The sequence below is a fragment of the Lepisma saccharinum genome, chromosome 11 (genome assembly GCF_977018435.1).
Source record: "Lepisma saccharinum chromosome 11, izLepSacc3.1, whole genome shotgun sequence".
Taxonomy (NCBI): domain Eukaryota; kingdom Metazoa; phylum Arthropoda; class Insecta; order Zygentoma; family Lepismatidae; genus Lepisma; species Lepisma saccharinum.
The window spans coordinates 1,488,055-1,508,113 of NC_139239.1; the positions used below are offsets into that span (position 1 = coordinate 1,488,055).

The 20,059-nt window shown below is 37.2% G+C and overlaps 1 protein-coding gene across 1 annotated transcript in view; it reads left to right on the top strand.

The window, feature by feature from the left end:
• The window catches only part of LOC145994602 (limbic system-associated membrane protein-like), a 178,031-nt gene that overhangs the window by 86,705 nt on the left and 71,267 nt on the right, over window positions 1-20,059 (top strand). The window contains exon 3 of the mRNA XM_083130644.1: window positions 19,833-19,934. Within this exon, the coding sequence (XP_082986770.1) occupies window positions 19,833-19,934 (102 nt within the window). The remainder of the gene's footprint in view (window positions 1-19,832; window positions 19,935-20,059) is intronic.

Here is a 20,059-nt window from a genome sequence, read left to right on the forward strand (position 1 = left end):
TCAATTCACATCATCACTCTTTTAAACTTTTATGTAAAGACAAAACACAATCGTAATTCCCATGTCAACCAATACTACAAGAAATGTACATACCGGTAAGTCAATATCCGGACATTTTCAGTGATTGGTATAAACAATAAATACCACATAATCACATACTAGTGATAATTTGAACAATAAACATTTAAGCAAAAAGGAAAGGACGTGTCACTCTCCCTTGCGGGAATCGCCCATAAATTTAAAGTTAGGTAAAAACAAATGCCACAATTGCTTTCCTGGTGAAATTCTTGCCCAATTTGATATGTTGCACGACCCCCTTCCCAATTAAATTTCTAAAGTTGATTTCAAGATGGCGGAAATCAAGATGGCTGCCGACCATGCGGGTGACGTCTATGTGGTCCCCTCTTGGCCAGGCAACGATTGGTCATCGCCATTTTCAAGTTCCATGCCTCAGTGGCCTTGTACTGGGGGTGTTAAGTGATTTATTGAGCCACCCTGTATATATTATATGTTTGGCATCTGCACTTTCCCAGCCACATTCTCATTTATTATTTTGTTATTCCAATTCTGGATAAATGTTGCCTAGTACACAAATGGCCGTTCTCAGTGTATTAATGAACACAATTACATTTCTTGTAGCACTTACATGATGAAACCATGGTTTGTGTGTTTTGAATTCAGCAAATGGTCTCCAACTGTTGTAAGTTCATTTCGACACCAATCAAAGCATTCATTATAGATTTTCTTGTTTACTCTTGGGAGAAGATCCATATAGAATAATGTTATGTTCGTAATATTTGGAAGACACACTGCTTTCTTTGCATTCATCTACATGAGAATTGCCTGTAATATTACTATGTGCTTCAACCCAAGTAAACTCAATGGTTTTTCCAGATTTTTGTATTGTTTGGACTAATTGTATACAATTTATAATATAAGGGATAATTTGTAAAGACTCTTGTAAGAAGATTTAATACACTTTGCGAGTCAGTTATTATTTAGAACTTTCGGAAATTTAATTTTTGGACATATTAAATCTTGGTAAATTGCGTAATATTCTGCTGTAAATATTTAACAGTCTTGTGGAAGCAGAAATAATAGGTCTGTTTTATGTTGTGGATCGTACACTGCACATTTAACTCCTGACTCACTTTTAGATCCATCTGTGTATATGAAATAAAAACTTTGCCATTGAATAAAATATTCCGATATGTACGAATAACGAGGGAAATGAATATTATCAACGAATGTTGAGGAAATTCTAATGAAAAAGGAGGTCGTGAACTCATCTGTAGAACATCCTGGTATTCTTGACAAAACGAATTACACAATTATATCCATATGGCAGCTTTTCTGTTTGTTATTTTTCCTGTTTCATGTAAGTGTATCATATTTTTTAGTACATTGTTGAAAGGATGCTCAAAATATGATTTCACTTTGAAGAGCATATTTGCTGCTGACATCTGTCTACATGAAATGGAACATTCACCCACTTCCATGTATACTGCTACGTTTGGAGTTTTATCCATAACGCCTAAATATCTTCTCAAGAATTTCCTTTGTATGACATCAATGGAATTCAATTTTCCTTCTGTCAGTTACACATTACCAATAAAGAATATTCTATCATAGGCCGGAAATAATTCTTGTAAAATAAAAGCATAACTCGAGGATGACATCCCCACTGAGTATTTGCTATTGCTTTGAACAAATTAAACACTTTTTTCTGATTTGACTTGTATGGCTTTAATTTGGTCCTTCCAAGTTAGTTTTTCATCCAAGATGACACCTAAATCTTTTACTCTGTATGTAATGGGAATTCTTGTTTCTCGAGACATTGAGAGAACTATTGGAGGTGTTCCCTTTTAACTAAAAAATGTACTATTAGATTTTTCCATTGGAATTGAGAGGAATTTTTTACTTTCAAACCACTTTTGCACTTCCAATATTTGTTCCTCTAAAACAGGAAAATCAGTATGAATTTGTGTCGTGGACATATAGATACAGATATCATCTGCATATTGAAAATAGTTGACTGTTGAAATTAATTTATTTTCATCCCGATCATATATATGTTCAATATCTTCAAACATATGTGTTATTGCAAAGAGGCAAGATCAGAAACACTCATATTTATAATTAGTTTTATTGAAATTGCATACATTGGCATTGCATTGCACGAAGGTTTATACCTAGGTATACAAAGATCAACTCTTTAAGATTGTTCAATGTATAATATGATGTCATTCTTGGTATTTTGTAACAACATACAAAACAGGGTAATTGTAATTTCTAGATATGTATACAAAATAGCTGTAACAGAGCAAATATGTTAATTTACTTCAGAAACATCAAGGCTGTTAAGCACTTAATGACCAAAATATTAAAAAAAAGAAAACAATTGAAAATGACACATGGTAAAAAATAATTCTGGAACTAATTACTCTGATACTAGTTGTCTGTGGACTTGGAAAAAATCTGATGATGGAATAAGGATAAGTACAAATGTAGCAATTTGTGATGGCTTTATATTTGTACAATTATATATATTTTTAAAAGATTATACTTTACAAGTTAATCTTAATAGTTTGTTTAATCTATATAGATACATTTTTTTCTCATAACTAAATCTTGAAAGAACTTTGATAATGGCATATAATCTTTAAAAGTGCCAAGTTTAATTTGAAGCAGGGAATTGTTATGTGCTTTCATCTGCATTATCGCATTATCAAGAAAGCATACAAATAATGCAATACCTCAAATTAAAGTTTTGAGGAATAAGACATAAAGTGATATAAACATCTTCTATTACTATGTACACCTTCTGTCATTGGAGGATATACCTCTGTTGCAGGTAATAATAAATAAATAAATAATAATCAACTTTCATAGTATCATCGCCTCTCTCTTGTACGATTGGAAATATATAATAATTTATATTTTTCATGCACAGTATTATTAAATAAAGAGACGATTAAATTAAATAACAATAAAAATTTAAATTATAATATTTTTGTACTGGATTATTCATATTTTCATCATTTCAATATTCATCTAATTGTTGAGAAAACTGTTACTATTGTGTACTCGAGAAAATTAATCAAATATGTGCGCACAGTCGTTGAAAATTATTTTCCCATTCTAATTGAAAATGTAATTATACTTTAATTGCTGCAATTCCAGGGGTAATGTACTAACACGCTCATTAAGTTGTTAAGTCTCTAACTGCTAATTATGAACTTGATTAGACTGCCAATTTTCACATGTAGCTTGAATTTTGAACGAAGTTGAAACACTCCTAAAGTGAATACGAGTTTCTCTTAGGCATATTTAATATCTTTAGACAAATATTATGTGAGTCGTTATTAATCTTTACTCTGAAAATAAATACCAGAGGAAACATTTTTGACCTTATTTTTTATATAATCTTGTCCGTTTTATCTCTAAGTTAACACACGAGGATTAATAAAATATCAAAGGAGAATGAAATGTCATCTCTTCTTTCAGAAAAGATTCTGTTTTCAGGAAAAATACTTGAAGGAGTGTTCATATTTAAGTTTTTTAAGGATGTAAACAGGTATGGTAACGTTGCCATCTTGATTGTGTAGTAGGAACATCGTAGGCTTTTAATCAAAGGATATCGTGTTCGATACTCCAGTGGAGGCACATAGTGGTTCTAATCTCACTTTAAATTGTAGGTCCAGCACCGATTAGCTCATTTGTGCACAAAACCATCCAAAAATTCAGGTAGGGTAATACCCAATATATATCATGCATGTAATCACTACGGAATGCAACATTCTTGCGATTTTATTCTTTTTAACATCTCCAAAGAAGAAATTCATGTTTCTGTAATTATATCTTAATGTTAACATTATGTTAAAGACATTTACTTAAACTTTTAAAGTAAGTTAGTATAAGAATACACACACATAGTATCGGGGAATTTACAAGTAGACGTACACTCAGACGCATAAGTGGTTTAACATTCCAACAGTCAATAACCATTTCCCGCGTTATTATATTTATGCCCCTGATGATATAACTAACGTCCAAATATGTTATTCATTATGAGGTTGCCTGATTAACTTAAAGAGTTCCTCATTTGAAAACACTTGATCAACGAAAATATTTTAGCGGAACGTTTGCCTGCGGTTTTAACTATGCTTCACGTAATACTGTCGTAGGTGCTTCATAACCTACATACAGATTAGAAAAATACTCAGCTCTTCTTTGAACAGGCCATTAAGAAGGAAGCCAGCCCTTTGGTACTGTCACGTGTACAAAGTGTTCTTGACGTCGCATGCAAAGCAACAATCAATCTTTTCTAACAACCTTGTAAGTAGTAGAAGATTTCTAGTCACGAAGAGAATTTGAATTTAAGAGAAATTGATCTTAGAATAAAGTTAAAAACATTTCTTGAACAGCGTAAGTAAACACTGTGTTATGCATAATAACTACTATAAATTGGTTGTAGAGTTCGATCAAAGCCAATGCATACTTAACAACCACTCAGAAACTACTTGAGGTGGAATAATAAAACTCGTTGACAGAAAAGTATCTTTAGTACGAAAATATTTGTCCCCAGTGACAAAATAATATTCGAGGAAAGTTTTGTGGAGTGAAATACGAATTGGTTGCTGAACGAGTTAAGTGGTTTATCTCACTATCAAAGTTTCGGGTTCGAGTTTTCGCTACTTTTAAAATATTTTGGCTACTTTCAAAATATTTTCGATACTTTTAAAATATTAAATAAAGACATTCTTTTGCCATATTACGACTTCAAATTTGTTTTGAGGCCAATCTGTAATTCAGTCCAATAGTTATTGACTAACCTGAAAATTTCTTTCTGGTTGCTAAGAGAAGTTAGTTGTTGATTAGAAGGATAATAGGTGTAAGCTGATTAAAATATATGATTTCGATAATGTAACTGAAAACAAGTTTTCAAGGGTAAGGCTGTTTTTATCTAAAATCCGTGTTTTCATTGTGAGTTTAGTTTGTGAAGAACTAGCATCAGTCGAAGTTGACTGACAGGTTGTTTGCACACTTATTCTAAAGTCTGAAAGTTTATCCCACGTTTAAGATGGTCTTTGAGCAGGATTGAAACAACCCGTTGTCCTCCGCGAAGGAGTCAAGATAAGTTTCTTACTGTGATAAAAACTGGGCAAAATGACAGATTGGGTGTTCTTTATGAGTATCCCTTCATAACTCATCCTTATCGTCGCGATTATCAAATGTGGAAGATAGCGACACAAATAACAAAAGTACAAATCCTAATCGGTGGACTACGTGATAGAATCTTCGTTTTCTTGTTACACCGCACATAATCTATAAAAGCCAAGGTTTATCACGTTAATTATATGCAGTTATGTGCAGTTTTCTTCTAGAATGTGCCGTTTAGGTGCTAGAGAAGAGAGAAATTCCACATTTTCCCGCCACTCCATTTTGCAAGAGCGAAACTCAGGGAAACCGCTTTTTCAAGATGTTGAAGCATTTTTCTTCTAGAAAAACTGGAATTATTACATTACGTTCTTTCTTACAGAATGCCATTCATGGGCTCAACTGGTTTTATCATTGCACACAGTAATTCATAGGAAATATTTAGCGTCATCTCTGTGTAGGATATGTTTGGTCTCAAAGAGAAGATAACCCCAATTAAATACTTATGTTGACTTTGTCCAAAAAGCTTATTTCACAATAAAACGATGAAAAAGTTATGGTCCGGGATCTCGTCAGATATTACAACTGAACAGATCGTGATGCGCTCCATGAAGAATTGTGGTTAATAGCAGAGGAGTGACTGACTCAGTGCTAACTAAGTGGAATCTTGTCATGTCTACTAGTTTACAGATAAAATAGAAGAGCAGCATGTCGATGCACGAAAGTCTTGTATATCAATAGATAAGCTAGGCTTCCAGTTCCTTTGTCAGTAATTCTCATCTCAACTACCATTCACTGATTTTCATGGTATTGAGTCAACAATTACAGGAGTAAAAGGAATAAGGAAGTAAATTCTCCTGCCCGTTTCCAGTGATGAGGTAGAGATGCGGAGAACCAAGAAGTCATCTTTTTATAACTACTTTTTACCACTCTCAGAAATTAAAGAAGTTGGAGATGCTACGCGTATCTACATCCTTGATGGAGAATTTTTGATTCACAGAGATGTTTTTCAACAGCGAGAAATATTTGATACCATTCTAGGTAGGTGCATTAAGTTTGAAAAGAAACACTGCAAGAAAAATACCATCATCGTCTTTGACGGATACCGTGCGAATGTGGCAGAAAAAAATTCCAAAGCTGCTGAACATGCTCGTCGTCTAATATTCTCTTTTAGAGAGTTCAAATTTGATGAGACCACGACTGCGACAACGTCAAAGCACGTGTAATTCAAATTAGAGGAACAAGGGCGGGCTCATCACGATGCTGAAGGATCAAGTAGGCTGACGAAGATGTACGCACATCAAACACTGATATTGAAGCATCCTCTACGAGTCAGTCAGTGAAAATTGTAGGAGACGATGTTGACTTTTCTTTATTCTTGCTGCTTTAGTTGGGTCAAAATCAAACATATATGTACTTCTTAAAGCAAGGAAAAGCGGACATAAAAAGAAGTGTACACGCCTAGTTCCATGAAACACGTACACGGAAAACATGCATTTCATATTACGTTCAGCGAGGCTGATATTGCTTCAGCGTTTTTCACGCACGGAAAACTAAAGTTTGCTAAGTTATTAGGAAAAAAGTCCGGAAATATTTGAAGCTGCTGCCGATCCTTGGAATATTGCAGATGTCGGAAGACGCTGTGTCCTTCAACTCTGCGGTGGGGGTGATGGTGAATCTCTTCGAGAGTTGAGATGTAGTTTTTTTTCTTTTTTGCAAATCACTGAGTAGAAATAAATTTAATCTGGCTTCTATGTATCCCACAGAATTTTCTCTATAATACCATGTCTCTTGAACAAATCACCAAGTACAGAATGGATGGAAATGACTTGGATCCAATTAAATATAGTCAGCCAGAGCTTCTTCAGTGATGTGTGAACACTGCAATGGCGTCCTCAAAATCTGACAGTGTTCTAGAAGATGAAGGAAGCTTTCAGAACAAAGCGAGAAACTTAACGCGTCGCTTATCGCGTGTGTGTCGCTCTGAATGGGTCATTTTCTAAATACTGTGAATCGTGTCGCTTTATCTGCTGAGGTCCATCTTATTCACAGTTAGGCTAATCCGGACTGGACCTACAGTTTAAAGTGGGATCTGAACCACTATGTGACTCCACCAGTTATCGAAACCGGGACCCTTGATTTCGAGGCGACGACGTTGCCACTACGTCATCAGAAAGGTCCTCGCCTCGCCTTTCTTCGCGCATTCACATGTTTTGCTTCAGACTAAAGTGGCCCCTGTCGCTTGCCGCTTCGGTGTGAAATCTCCGGACAACTATCATGATCTTGTTGTTGTGCACTTAGAAGAATTCTTTCTGGTAGATGTCAGGAGATAAAGAGTATAAAAAAATGGATTTGGTTAGTAACACTAGTAGAAATACAATTATTATGTACGTTTGTTTTACATGAAATACAGGGTGATGTACAGAAAACTAACACATTTCATTCCTAATTTATTTCAACAACAGAGTAACTTTTGGAGATTATACCCTCTACAGCAAATGCTGAAATTGTCCTCCCTGCTGCTCCAAGCGCAACGCAACACGTCGTTCCATGTTACTGGCCGCTCGTTGGAGAACGCTGTTGTCAATACCATTGATATTATGTACAATGTTCTGCTTCAAATCGTCCAAAGTCTGGGGGCGTGTGGCGTAAACTCTGTCTTTTACGTAACCCCATAGGAAGAAGTCCGGGGTTGTCAAATCCGGAGATCTCGGTGGCCACAGGTTCTTGGAAATTATCCGGTCGTCAAAACAACATTCAATGAGCTCCATGGATTTGGTCGATGTATGGCATGTGGCGCAGCCTTGTTGAAAATATCCTTCACCCAGCTCTAGCCTTTACACCGCTCTGTGTCATTCAGTTTCTCAACAAACACCATGAAAATATGAAGCACGTACTATATCCTTTCAATGACTGAGCCAGTTTCAGCGACGAAGCTACCAAATTCTGTACAGCTGCGTACTCTCTTGAGGATGTATGAATCTCCCAGATGTCCTGCGTCATGTGAAACTAACTTGGAGAATTACGAGGTATTTTTGTTTCAATAAAACGACAAAGAAATGTGTTAGTTTTATATGAATCACCCTTTATTACAAAATTATTATTTAATTACATAGAGATATTACAATTTGAAAATATATTTTTCAAGAAACGTCATTGGAATATTTAGAATAGGTACATCTCTATTTTAATGGGAAATAAAGACCTCAAGTTATCGTTCAGAAAGATGTTTCCCTGAGTTCGCACTTCAAAAATGGGGTGGGGAAAAGAGCTGAAATTTCTCGTTCCTCTAGTACCTACACGGCACATCGTAGAAGAAAAATGCACAGAACATATGTTGTAGAGAATGTTTTGTAGATTAATTCGCGTCATAACCTATTTTGCTGTAAAATGATTTTGAAACAAGATATTTTCAGAAAACTGATTTTTGGCGTTATTGTTCAAAGATGGTGGCCAAAGCCAGAGTGGTAGAGGGGTTCAAAATTAATATGTTGTTAATAACACTTTTGCAAAGATAATACAATTTGTTCCAGCCATCCCGGTTTTCATCATTATTGTACCTCCTTTTTAACTGGTTTTTAAATTGATTTAAAAATGTGTAACTGTTAGTGTACTAAAGCAAGATTTTGGAAATTAATACAGCTTTACCTTGAACTAGAATTTTATTTTGTGAGTGCAGATTGTCGTATATAATATCAGCAGCAGTTTTATGAGGTTGTGACTGTGTAAGTGTATGATATTTTTTTAAAAAGCCTTATGCATCCCACTTTTAAGGTGGCCTCATAATAGGCTTGAACGTCTTGTGTTCTCCGCAAAGGAGTAATAGTAAGTTTATTTAATGTGAGATGTACGGGGAACATAACAACCTTGATTCATATATATAGGAAACTAGTGGATATATGAAGATACAAATATGTATGTTATGTGCGGAAACATACAACTAACTGTTGAAATGTATATATATATTTGCATCCGTCAATAGAGCTTCAATTTCCGTGCTGAGCGAGAGATGGCTAACAGTTTGTGGTGTTTAGTGATAGTTACAATGTAAGTTCTCTGAAACTGATCCGATCACAAAGGACAATTACCTGTTAAGTCAGAGTTCACACAAACCGGCTGATGAGGATTATGTGGAACTTGGTTGTAGGATTTGGAATGGCGATCAGGATTGCTCATTAACAAACCCCTCGTGGAAAGGCATTAGGGACTACGCCATTAGTCAATCCGTCCAACATTATTGCAACCAAGGTATCAGTACATGGGAATTAGCACATGGATATTAAAAAAAAATATCTTGTTGAAATCTAATTATTAGCGAGAGAATCTCAACAATGGCATACAAATCGTGTAATATTGGTGTGGGTACCTGGGTAGTTGAAATGTATGGGTTTCCTAATATAATGTACCACGAGAAGATGAATGGAATATTTGAACTTACCTAGGTATAGGAAAAAATGAAACTGTTTAAATTTTCCCTTCTTAATTTTGTTGTTATGTTTGTCAATTTGGATAAATGAAGAAATGAAAGTCCAACTTCCAACAAGAAGTAGTTTTAATCAGCACACGTGTAAATCTAAACGAAAGGATTACATACTGTGCGTATCATTTGCATACGCTGCATAGGAAGAGACGAGATACACAGAATATTGATAGACACAAAAACTGTCTGGTCACAGACTACTAACAAATATTATACATGTAGTATTTCATCTCTTGAGAATCTGACTTTATGTGTTGTTGCTGCATAACAACATACCAAATTTGCTTCATTGTTTTAAAAAAAAATCATTAGAATATAAACTAGTCCCCGGTACTAAATGTACTTACATCATTAGATTTTATTAGAACGTTGGAGTAATAAGATAGATATTTGCATAAAGGGAAAGTAAGCAATAATTTGTAACACGCAGATTTGTCATATTCTGAATGTCGTCTGCGTCACATTGTATCTATATACTGACTGAACTTACGATAGCTAAGTACGAACTTTGGGTTACGAACTCATACTTCCAAGTTCCTCCCAAAGATTTTGCTAAATTACATCTACTTAATACCTTCTTTATTTATAGAAGTGAATAATACAGTAAACGAGGGTTAACTGAAGTATTAAAGAGGTTAATTACAATTATAGTGTAATTATCCCTCGCTTAGGCTAATCAAATTAGCCATACAACTTGTTTATAAAGGGAAACTAATGGAAATATAAGAAATCAAGAGGAAAATACTGGAAAAATGAAAAATAAATCAGGGATTCCCAAATCGATTACACAATCTCCTTGCAATTTATGCATTCAAACTCACTCTCCATTGGTACGCGTAACATTCCCTTGGACAAAGATTGTTTAAATTGTGTATTGTAGTTTGCACGAAACTAAAAATTTCGACTGACATTATCAATATAACTAGCAGAGAATTTTAATTGCTTAACTCAATTCCTGAACAACAAGAAATTTCGTCATCGGAACGGTTTCACCTTGTACGCACATTCGATGATAGGTGAGAATTGAAGTTTCTTCCATGAAGAGTAGTGTAGTAGCCTGAGAATATGTAAGTGGAGAGTAAAACAAAGAAGCTTTATTTGTATTTGTGCTTTATGTAATTAGTAGATATCTGCACGTAGGTTTCCACACGTTTGCTGCCTTTTAGCATGCACCCGTTGCTGATCTGCGATGAGTTGATGCCTGCATACTTCACGAAGAATAATCTTTCTTATACACGAACATGTGTAGTCACTTATGAGCCACTGCGAAGTTCTTTCAGTCCATTTGCCTACGAACTGAGGCCATTGTCGAATCTCCACATCCATTCGAAAACTTGCTTGTGTGGTAAGAGTCGTTATAATTGCCAGAGAATTTCTATAAGTTTTAGGCTTTAGGAGCACAAGAAACCACTGTTCTTCACTGGTGCAAGTGTGTAAAGGACCACCATCTTTAAAATTACAGAAATGTAGTTTTCAAACTCACTTGAATAGTATTGCAGCCTTGAGGTCATTTTCTAAATAAAAGTTGATACCTCATGTGAATTTGAGCTGCATACAGTCTGATCTACTTATAATTCTTGTAGGTATTTTAAGGTTTTCGTTGAACTTTTCTTCGTAGATACAAGAAGGAGAAGGAGCTTTACACGTGTTCTGGGAATTTCTTGATAAGATTCTCACACACTGCAGGGCTTTATCGAAAATGTGGTTGGCAACATCGATCGGGAGATGCAATTGATTTGTTTGTGGGTGCAATAGTGCTCCAAGATACGCCGAGAGAGAGAGAGGGGGGGGGGAGAGACTCTCTCTCACAATCGGAAATCGGTCTTACCTGAAGGAGAAAGATTGACGAGTGCTTAGATCGAACCCCGTGAGACCAAGAAGAAGGACTTCAGAATTCCGTCTGTCTCTGTGCCAGACTTAGACAAAGATTCAAATTTTCACAGTTAAGTTTTATTTTCCTTAAACCCATTTTTCCAGTCTTCGCCAACTTTATAAATATATACTAAATCAAGTAGACGGTCCCTTTACCACATATTTAAGTTAAGGCAAATTAATGAAATGAATTGTTACCAAAATTTTCAACCCAACTATAATGTTAGAAACATAAACGCGAATATGCTTGAATTTCCTTAATTTCTAATCTGCCTTTAAAGGACAACTTGGCATGCTCTCTTAGGTATGTTAGGGCGATATTATACATTCTGATGAAAACAAAAAAATTGTGTAAGTAGCCTTTTAAAATTCCTCAAATATTTTACAGACGATTGTGTAATTACAGGCAACCGAGATGGAATTTTCATTTTAAAACATTCTTAGGGAACGCGGTGATTCGGTAAGAAGTTGAAATTCTCTTCGTCAGCGAATATCTATCTGTTTCCATGGATACAAAAATTGATTTCCACACTCTGAAACACAGAAGTGAGTAACCGTGATTTTTCTATCCTCTTCTTTGTTTCCAAGGAAACATAGGTCGAGAATATTGGACAGGAATGAAAAGCAGTAGGCGATGTGTAATATTGTAGTAATACTGAACGAATCGAGTGGTTAGAAATTCGAGTTACAGGTTCTTTTCTCCGAGGGAGAGGATTTTTATGAGCATAGTGGACATGTATCATAAAATTGTATGTTGATTGTAATGAGTGCATGTTACTTGATATACATTTACGTACAGTCTCTGCGCAATGTGTCGTGCTGTGTGTCGAAACGTTCAAAGCGGAAATTTTCTACAAATGTTACAAAAATTTACTGTGCCATGATACAAAATGTGCACAGAGTAACGGGGAGTAAAGTCCAGAAGTAGTAACTATTGCATTCATATTATACAGGGTGTATAGACTAACCAGTAACTAACCTGCCGAAACGACTTACAATACGCTGATGATAGTGAAACCAAATATAGAGAAACTTGCAAAAAGGCAAAGGCAATAATAAATAAGGCATATCGTATATTTTTCAAATAAAATTAGGAAAACATTAACAATAATGTAAAACCTTTTTGGAACTATGTACATAATAGAAAAGGTACAAATGGGATAGCATTGAAAGCGTTCGAATTCCAAGAGGAGCTTCATTCTACTGTTTGATGTAGACAAAGCTCAGAAACAAAGCTAAGTCAGTTATTTTGCTAATTTCTCTTGGCTCAACTACAATGGATGCAGAAATTGGAATATCTTCAGCACATAGATACCTTTGCTCAGCCACACGAAAAGGCTCGTTTCCACTTCTTCCTCCAAGAAACAAAAGATAGAGGAGCATAACTCCTATATAATCATCCCTTGGTTGCTGGACATGAAGAGTATGTGGAAATTAATTTACCATCTCTTGATTCAACATTCTGAACATCGAATGCATTTAGCTAGTGAAGATCTCACAGTAGATGATGACATAATGGATCCTCAAAAAACAAAATGTGTATAATAGTGTAAGTCAGTACCAGAGGACAAAAATATTATATGTGGAGAAATGTTTTGAGCTACTTTAAATTTTGCTATACTTATTTGGAACAACCTAATATATACACATATATATATACTAGCAAGAGTAAAAATTATTATATATATTATAAACTAATTCAGGCGCTAGCCTCTTTTTTGAGGAGCCAGACTTTTTTGGGCAAATGTGGTCAAATGAAGCCATGAATACAACACAGATAAAACAAAAAACTTTGAAATATTACCTTAAAGCTTTTAATATACGATTGGAATACATATAAATAATTATTGCTCCAGAGTGGGCTTCTTAAAGAAGACCCAACTGGTAACAGCAGTACATACTTACTAATATATGGCCGACTCTACCATATCACCGCAGATTTTATAATGCGGCTAGCATGAGTGAAAGAATGACATGTTCATTATTCTCATTTAATTATGCACACGATACAGAAAACACACAAACATTAAAAAACACAAGGGGTATAAGGGGTGACCGTCCACGCAAGACACGAAATTGTCAACCTCACTTCCACGTAGTACACCCTGGACTGCATTTTGCAGACTAAAGAGGCTCTGACGACTGACTGGCCCTATAGCCAGTATAATTCTGTGTGTTGAGTGCCCCTTTACAGCCTCAGCTTTTAACAAAAGTCAGAATATTTTAATATTTTAGTTCACGACATTACAGTAATTGTTATTTTAGTTATGTTAAGGGGCTGGACCCCTTGTAATGTGAAGCAATGAAGTAATGAAAATAGCCTAAGTGCTGACGCACCAAAAATTACAAAATTCAAGTTCAAGGTCATTAAAAACACATATTGTACTGGTTATTTTAAAATAAGGCCATGCAAATTTCCACAAGCGAATTCGAAATTTTAAGTAAAAATCCTGCATATATGTATGTATGTATGTATGTGTGTGTGTATATATATATATATATACAGAAACGCGCGCGCGCACACACACACACAAAAGAAAACCACACACACACACACACAGAGTGCTTTTTTCTGCGGTACAGAACGGTACGCCGTACCGGCAAATTTGTAGGTGAGAATAAAATTTATGATATTTTGTTTAACGAAATAAATGTGTGTGTGTGTTACTACATAGATGCCTGATCATTTACGAACATACAGCACAATATTTTAAGGAATGCTTGTAATAAGCAAAGTAACAATAATAAACCCTTTTGAAGAGTACCGGAACCTTTCTTCCCAGAAAGAAAGAAAAAAAACACTATTAAAGATACTAATGTCTGTTTGTAAAATGCGAACTTGGAAAAATAATCTAAAAGAGGAACCTTGGACTGCTCAATGCAATTTCTCCAACTAGGCCGTTCTGTGAGATCGATCTCACCTTGTGCTGGTTCACAGTCGGCCACACTGACGGGAGTGACATGATCTGAAACCTAACACGATGCATTCACCGCAGATACGTTCTACAAACACAATTACACAACGAACACGAAGGTGCAAGCCAGGATTGCACGTCGACCATAGCACACGGAAACACAAATTCGCGAGTCGGGTTTAACGATTCAATTCAAGCGAGGGATGCTAATTCAATAAGTTGTCTGGCGGATCTTTAGGGTTTCTTCATACAGGTCGTTGAAATTCTAATGTTGACTTTGAAAGGCAAAATAGTTATGTAGAATGGCGGTCCTGGGAGGAAATTGTGTTTGGATACGAGCTGGGGGACTGCGACACGTCGAGCGAAAGAATAAAGTGGAGCTGCGGTGCATGCTGATGGTGGGACGAGAAGCCACAGCACATGGCATTGCGGATTGCGTCGCAGAAGGACGACGGAAGTGGATGTGGAAGTCTCGACAGGCGTGTCCGACGAACAAGGCCTACAATGTAATACTTTTAAACAATGTTATCTCAGACCATGGACACTCTTAAATTTTCAACACGGGGTCAAAGTTTGAGTTCGTTTGCTTCTTTCAAATCATGCACAGCAAGGCTAATCTGGATCGGGCCTACAGTTGAAAGAGGGATCCGAACCACTAAAGCCTGTTCGGCGAAAGAACAAACTTCAAAATTATGTTTTCCGTCGAAAGCCAGGGAGGGTCACATGAACCACTGAACCAATCGGCTTGGTCCAGTTGACGTGGTGGGAAAGTCTCGTGATATTCTGAATTGACAAAATTTTCGTATCGAGTCGCTTTCGAAACAGGTGGCACCCTCAACAAGGTCAAACACGGCGAAGTATCAAGCGAATAGGTCTCCGATTCCCTGCTTCTTCCTGTAATGCGAGCGAAGGGTACATGTTGACAGCAAAGGTGTCGTGTACGACTGGACAAATACCCCTCCATGAAACTCTCACAACCAGAGGCGAAATGTCTGAGTTTCCTGAATTTTATTCTTTGTCCGGTCGGGCTTTATGTGCCTCCATCGGGTTTCAAACCCGAGACCAATTGATTACAAAGCAACGACGTTAACACTGCGCCACAGGGAAGGTCAAAAATGGGGTAAAATCAAAGTTTTTGCCTGAAGAAGAATATATTGAAGCCTTCGTGACGCAATGTATAGGAGTCTGGGTTCGAATCATAGATTCATATAATTACATATAAATGCTGCCTAAAGCTCTTTTCCAGTCTTCCGGCGGGAGCTCTATATGCTGGCAAGCAAAATGGGGAGCGGGGAAGCGAACAATCCAGTGCGATAAGAAAAGCAGCAGATCGAGGGTGACATACTAGTTTTTCCCCTCGACGTCGTAACTCTCGGCGCCACCGCTGTTGTCTGGTTGATCTGCTGCGTATTCTCCGCTCCCCACTTCCCTTGCCAGCATATAGAGCTCCCGCCGTAAGAGTAGAAAATATCTACAACTACAATCAATTGATTCGTAGCAGCAAAGGAGAATCGTTTTAGTGTGATTGAAATTAACCGTCGCTCATCAGAATCTGTAAGTATGACACGAACATCGAGCCTGGTCACTAAGCCGTCTCAAGAGGCAACTTTACTCGCCTCTATACTCTGTCCCGGAAATCTCTGAAGCAAGCGAACGAAAACAAGTCTCTGCGCAAGTAGTGACACGAGAGGACTCAACCAATGAACGTGAGTGGATGAAGAGGATAATTCGGCTGCATCTACAAGCTGTTAGCGGCAGCACGTACTGCTCCGCTCCGCCAACTTCTGTCACGTGTTGCTACTATACAGAGGTTAGTGGTTGCGGATGCAGATATGACATCAGAACTGAACCTACAGTTTAACTGGACCACCAGCCCCGTCTAGGTCGCTACACAGTGCAACACCAACTCGTCTACTTTGCTGATTTGGTGTCAAGTAGTGTATTGGGTGTCTGCATCGTTTGCATTACGTTGTGGAACAATGTAATGTGTGGTGTATGGTCACGTGGTGCGTGCTAACTAATCCAATGAACGTTTAAAGCAGCAGACAGGCATTTGTTGAATCTTCTGAACTTGAACACCGCTATTCCTCTACTTGGTTGAAAGTCATTTCCTTGCACCAGCCTGACACCGGGGCAAAACTGCAATACACCTAGTGTCAAGAAGTGCAGCGAACTAGATGACATGCCTCCATCGGATATCAAGCACTTAACCCCTTGAATACAAGGTGACAAATTTACCACAACGCCATCGGGTAGGTTCGGAAACTGGGTCACCTGCCAATGGAACCGCACGCTACTTGTTAGTTCATTTTGACTTGAACTTTAGTCTCTGTGTGAATTTTTGGTCACCAGTTGGACAGACGAGTGGCATTTAATTGTTACAGATAATTGTAGTTTCTGCAGTAAGACCGAGGAAGGTAAAAGAGAGCTCATGGCTGTTTGGTACTACTAAATGAACCATAGTTACCACGTCAGATTCTTTTCGGCTACAATAAGGGAATATCGACAAATTTTTGAACGAGCCTCGTACATATGTTCCATGTACAAACAAACTAGAATTACCGTTAACAAGATTGTTACCCGACTGTTAATAATACCGGAGAAAATTTAGATTTGTCGCCATTCTTGTAAAGAGGATAGAAGATGCGGCATAAGCATTTTCGGGCTCGCAGCCACTGACACGAACACGCACTCGTGTACATCCGGCTGTGCAACATCCGGGAATGAGGCCGCAGAGCGAAATAAACTGCCTTGCTTGTTTAGTGCTCAGCGTGCTTAACATGTGAGTAATGCCTCTGTCTGCGGATCATATTTCAGCTAATAAGCATCTCTCGGAAACCACGCCGAAATGCCCGCCCCGCGCCGTAACCTCTATTTTTGGCATGTTTATGTCCCTACAATAGTGTCACATGCTCCATTGCATCATCTCTCAGCCTGGTATTTTGCATTTTGTTTCGCCAGTTTCACAAACACCACGTTCATAAGTGGTTGATAAACGATTTAGAATTTTTTTCGCAGACAAATTATCCAACAGAGATATAAAATTTTGGAAGATGTTCGTCTTCCACTGCTCTTTATATCCTTTCTGTTCATCTCTCTCTCTCTCTGGGTCTCCTCTCCCATTCAGCCGACTACCGTGGGGGAGTGGTATGAACAACACGCAACGACGTCAGAGAACTCGGGTTTTAATCCCGGCTACGGCATGGGTGTACTTTGTGAGTGTTCCTTCATCTATTTCATCATATCATCACTCATCCTCATCTTCACTATTAGTCAAAAGTGACAGAAAAGCAAGATAAAACAAATCAATCAATTCTCTTCCATTAGTAACTTAGTAACTAAATAAAAATATTAGCCTATTAGTATCGAGGTTCTATCTTGAATATACCTGGTGAATCGCCTAAAACTTGCACCCAAATATTTCACAAATGGAAGGTGCTATTGATATGCTGTTTTCACAGAAATGTAAGTGTAACCAAGGGCTCATAACTGTAGCCCATACACAGATTTTTATAATTATTAGAATGTGTATTTATTTTAGGAAGTTACATTTTTTCAAATGGAACAATGCCTATTGACAGTAACAAAATGAAACTAGAGTAAATTAGAATGTCAATGGTGTTTCTCTCAGGATTACAATTAGTTTTCGAGCTATCGTAGTTTGAAAATTGTACAGACCGGCAGTTGTCTACGACATGTGTCAGCACTAACGTAAGAAAAAAGTGAATAAATAAATTCGTTGGATTCTGAAGAAGAAAGAGAATTGGTCTTCGAAGGTTGTGTTCAAAATGACACCCACCAGCTTCAATACGAGGTTCCAGTCTGCCATGCATGTAAAGACTGATGCACACGTTCTAGCATTTCATCAGAAGTTTCAGCGCAGGCAGCAGTAATACGTCGTTTCATATCATTTGGTGTAGTCGGTATTTCCTTGTAAACAGTCTCTTTTAGCTTACCCCAGAGAAAAAAAATCAAAAGGGACAAATCAGGTGAACGGGCCGACCAAGGTACAGGCCCCCTTCGTCCAATCTAACGATTTTGAAACAATCGGTGAAGACAAGGTGTAGTACGTCGTGCACTATGCGCTGGACAGCCATCATGCTGATACCACATCCTAGTCTGCAGTGGAACGTCTTCTAACATCTGTGGAAGTTGGTCTGTTAGGAGGTTGAGATACTTTTGAGAATTTAGTGTTCCTTCTATGAACAAAGGGCCTATGAGCTGATTGTTCACTATTCCACACCACACATTTAAACTCCATGGATGCTGACGTTCCACCTGACAAAGCCAATGGGAATTGTTGACGGACCAATAGTGCATGTTTCGATGGTTTACTTGGCCATGATTTGTAAATGTTGCTTCATCACTAAACAAGATACATGATAAATCTGGTGTATCTTGTCTTATTGCACATGTGCAAAACTTAACACAATTCTCGAAATCGTTTCCATGCAGCTCTCTTAGGAGAGAGACATGATACGGATGGAACTTATGACGGTGGAGAACGCGTAGTACAACATTGCCTGACTCATGCCACTTCCTCGTGCGATTGGACGGGAACTAACGTGCGGATGTACAGCAACAGCAGCGAGACCATTAATTTCACACTCTTCTCCAGTAACTCGTTTGTTTCTGTTACGTTTTCTAGGTGTTACACTTCCAGTTTCACATAATTGGTTGAAGTGGTTCACAAATAATTGTCGCGATGGGTGACGTCTATTGGGATATTGTTCCGCGTACAGAGCAAAAGCACTAACAGCATTCCTCCTACATTCTCCATACACCATTAACATGTCGGCTTTTTCAGCATTGGTAAACACCATCTTCCATCACGTCCGACTTCTTGCACTATCACCACGTAATTGACAAGAAAGTCGCAATGCAATCAGTGGACTGTAAAGGCAACAAACATACGAACATCAGAGCCTCGTAACTAAGCAGTTGAATGGAGCAGACAACTGCCGATCTGTACAATTTTCAAGATAGCTCGAAAACTACTTGCACTAGAATCCTGAAAGAAACACCATTGACATTCTAATTTACTCTAGTTTTATTTTGTTACTGTCAATAGGCATTGTTCCATTTGTAAAAATATAACTTTTTAAAATAAATACACATTCTAATAATTATAAAAATCTGTGTATGGGCTACAATTATGAGCCCTTTGTTACACTTCATCCCTGTGAAAACAGCACATCAATAGCACCTTCCATTTCAGAAATATTTGGGGTGCAAGTTTTAGGTGATTCACCCGGTATAAGTTTTAAAAAGAGTAAGAGAAGAAATATTCGTAAACATTTGTTAGAGATCTAGTGCATAGACATCCTGTATATTTGTTTTCTTTTATTAATCGGTTCTATACATCTACCAATTTCATTTATGTATTTCATTGTTTCGTCTTTCAGGTATCCTGGATACGAAGAAAGGACTACCATCTCCTCACCGTTGGGCTCAATACATATAGCAGCGATGAGAGATATCAAGCAGTTCACGCACAACATTCTGAGGTACGTAGCCATTTCTTTACAAAAGTAATATCTTATATCCTCTTTGAAATTCGTACAAAAGTACTTACTTTGTACTTAACATGATTTCTTTTTAATGAGATTCATTGAGAAGCATTTTATTACCT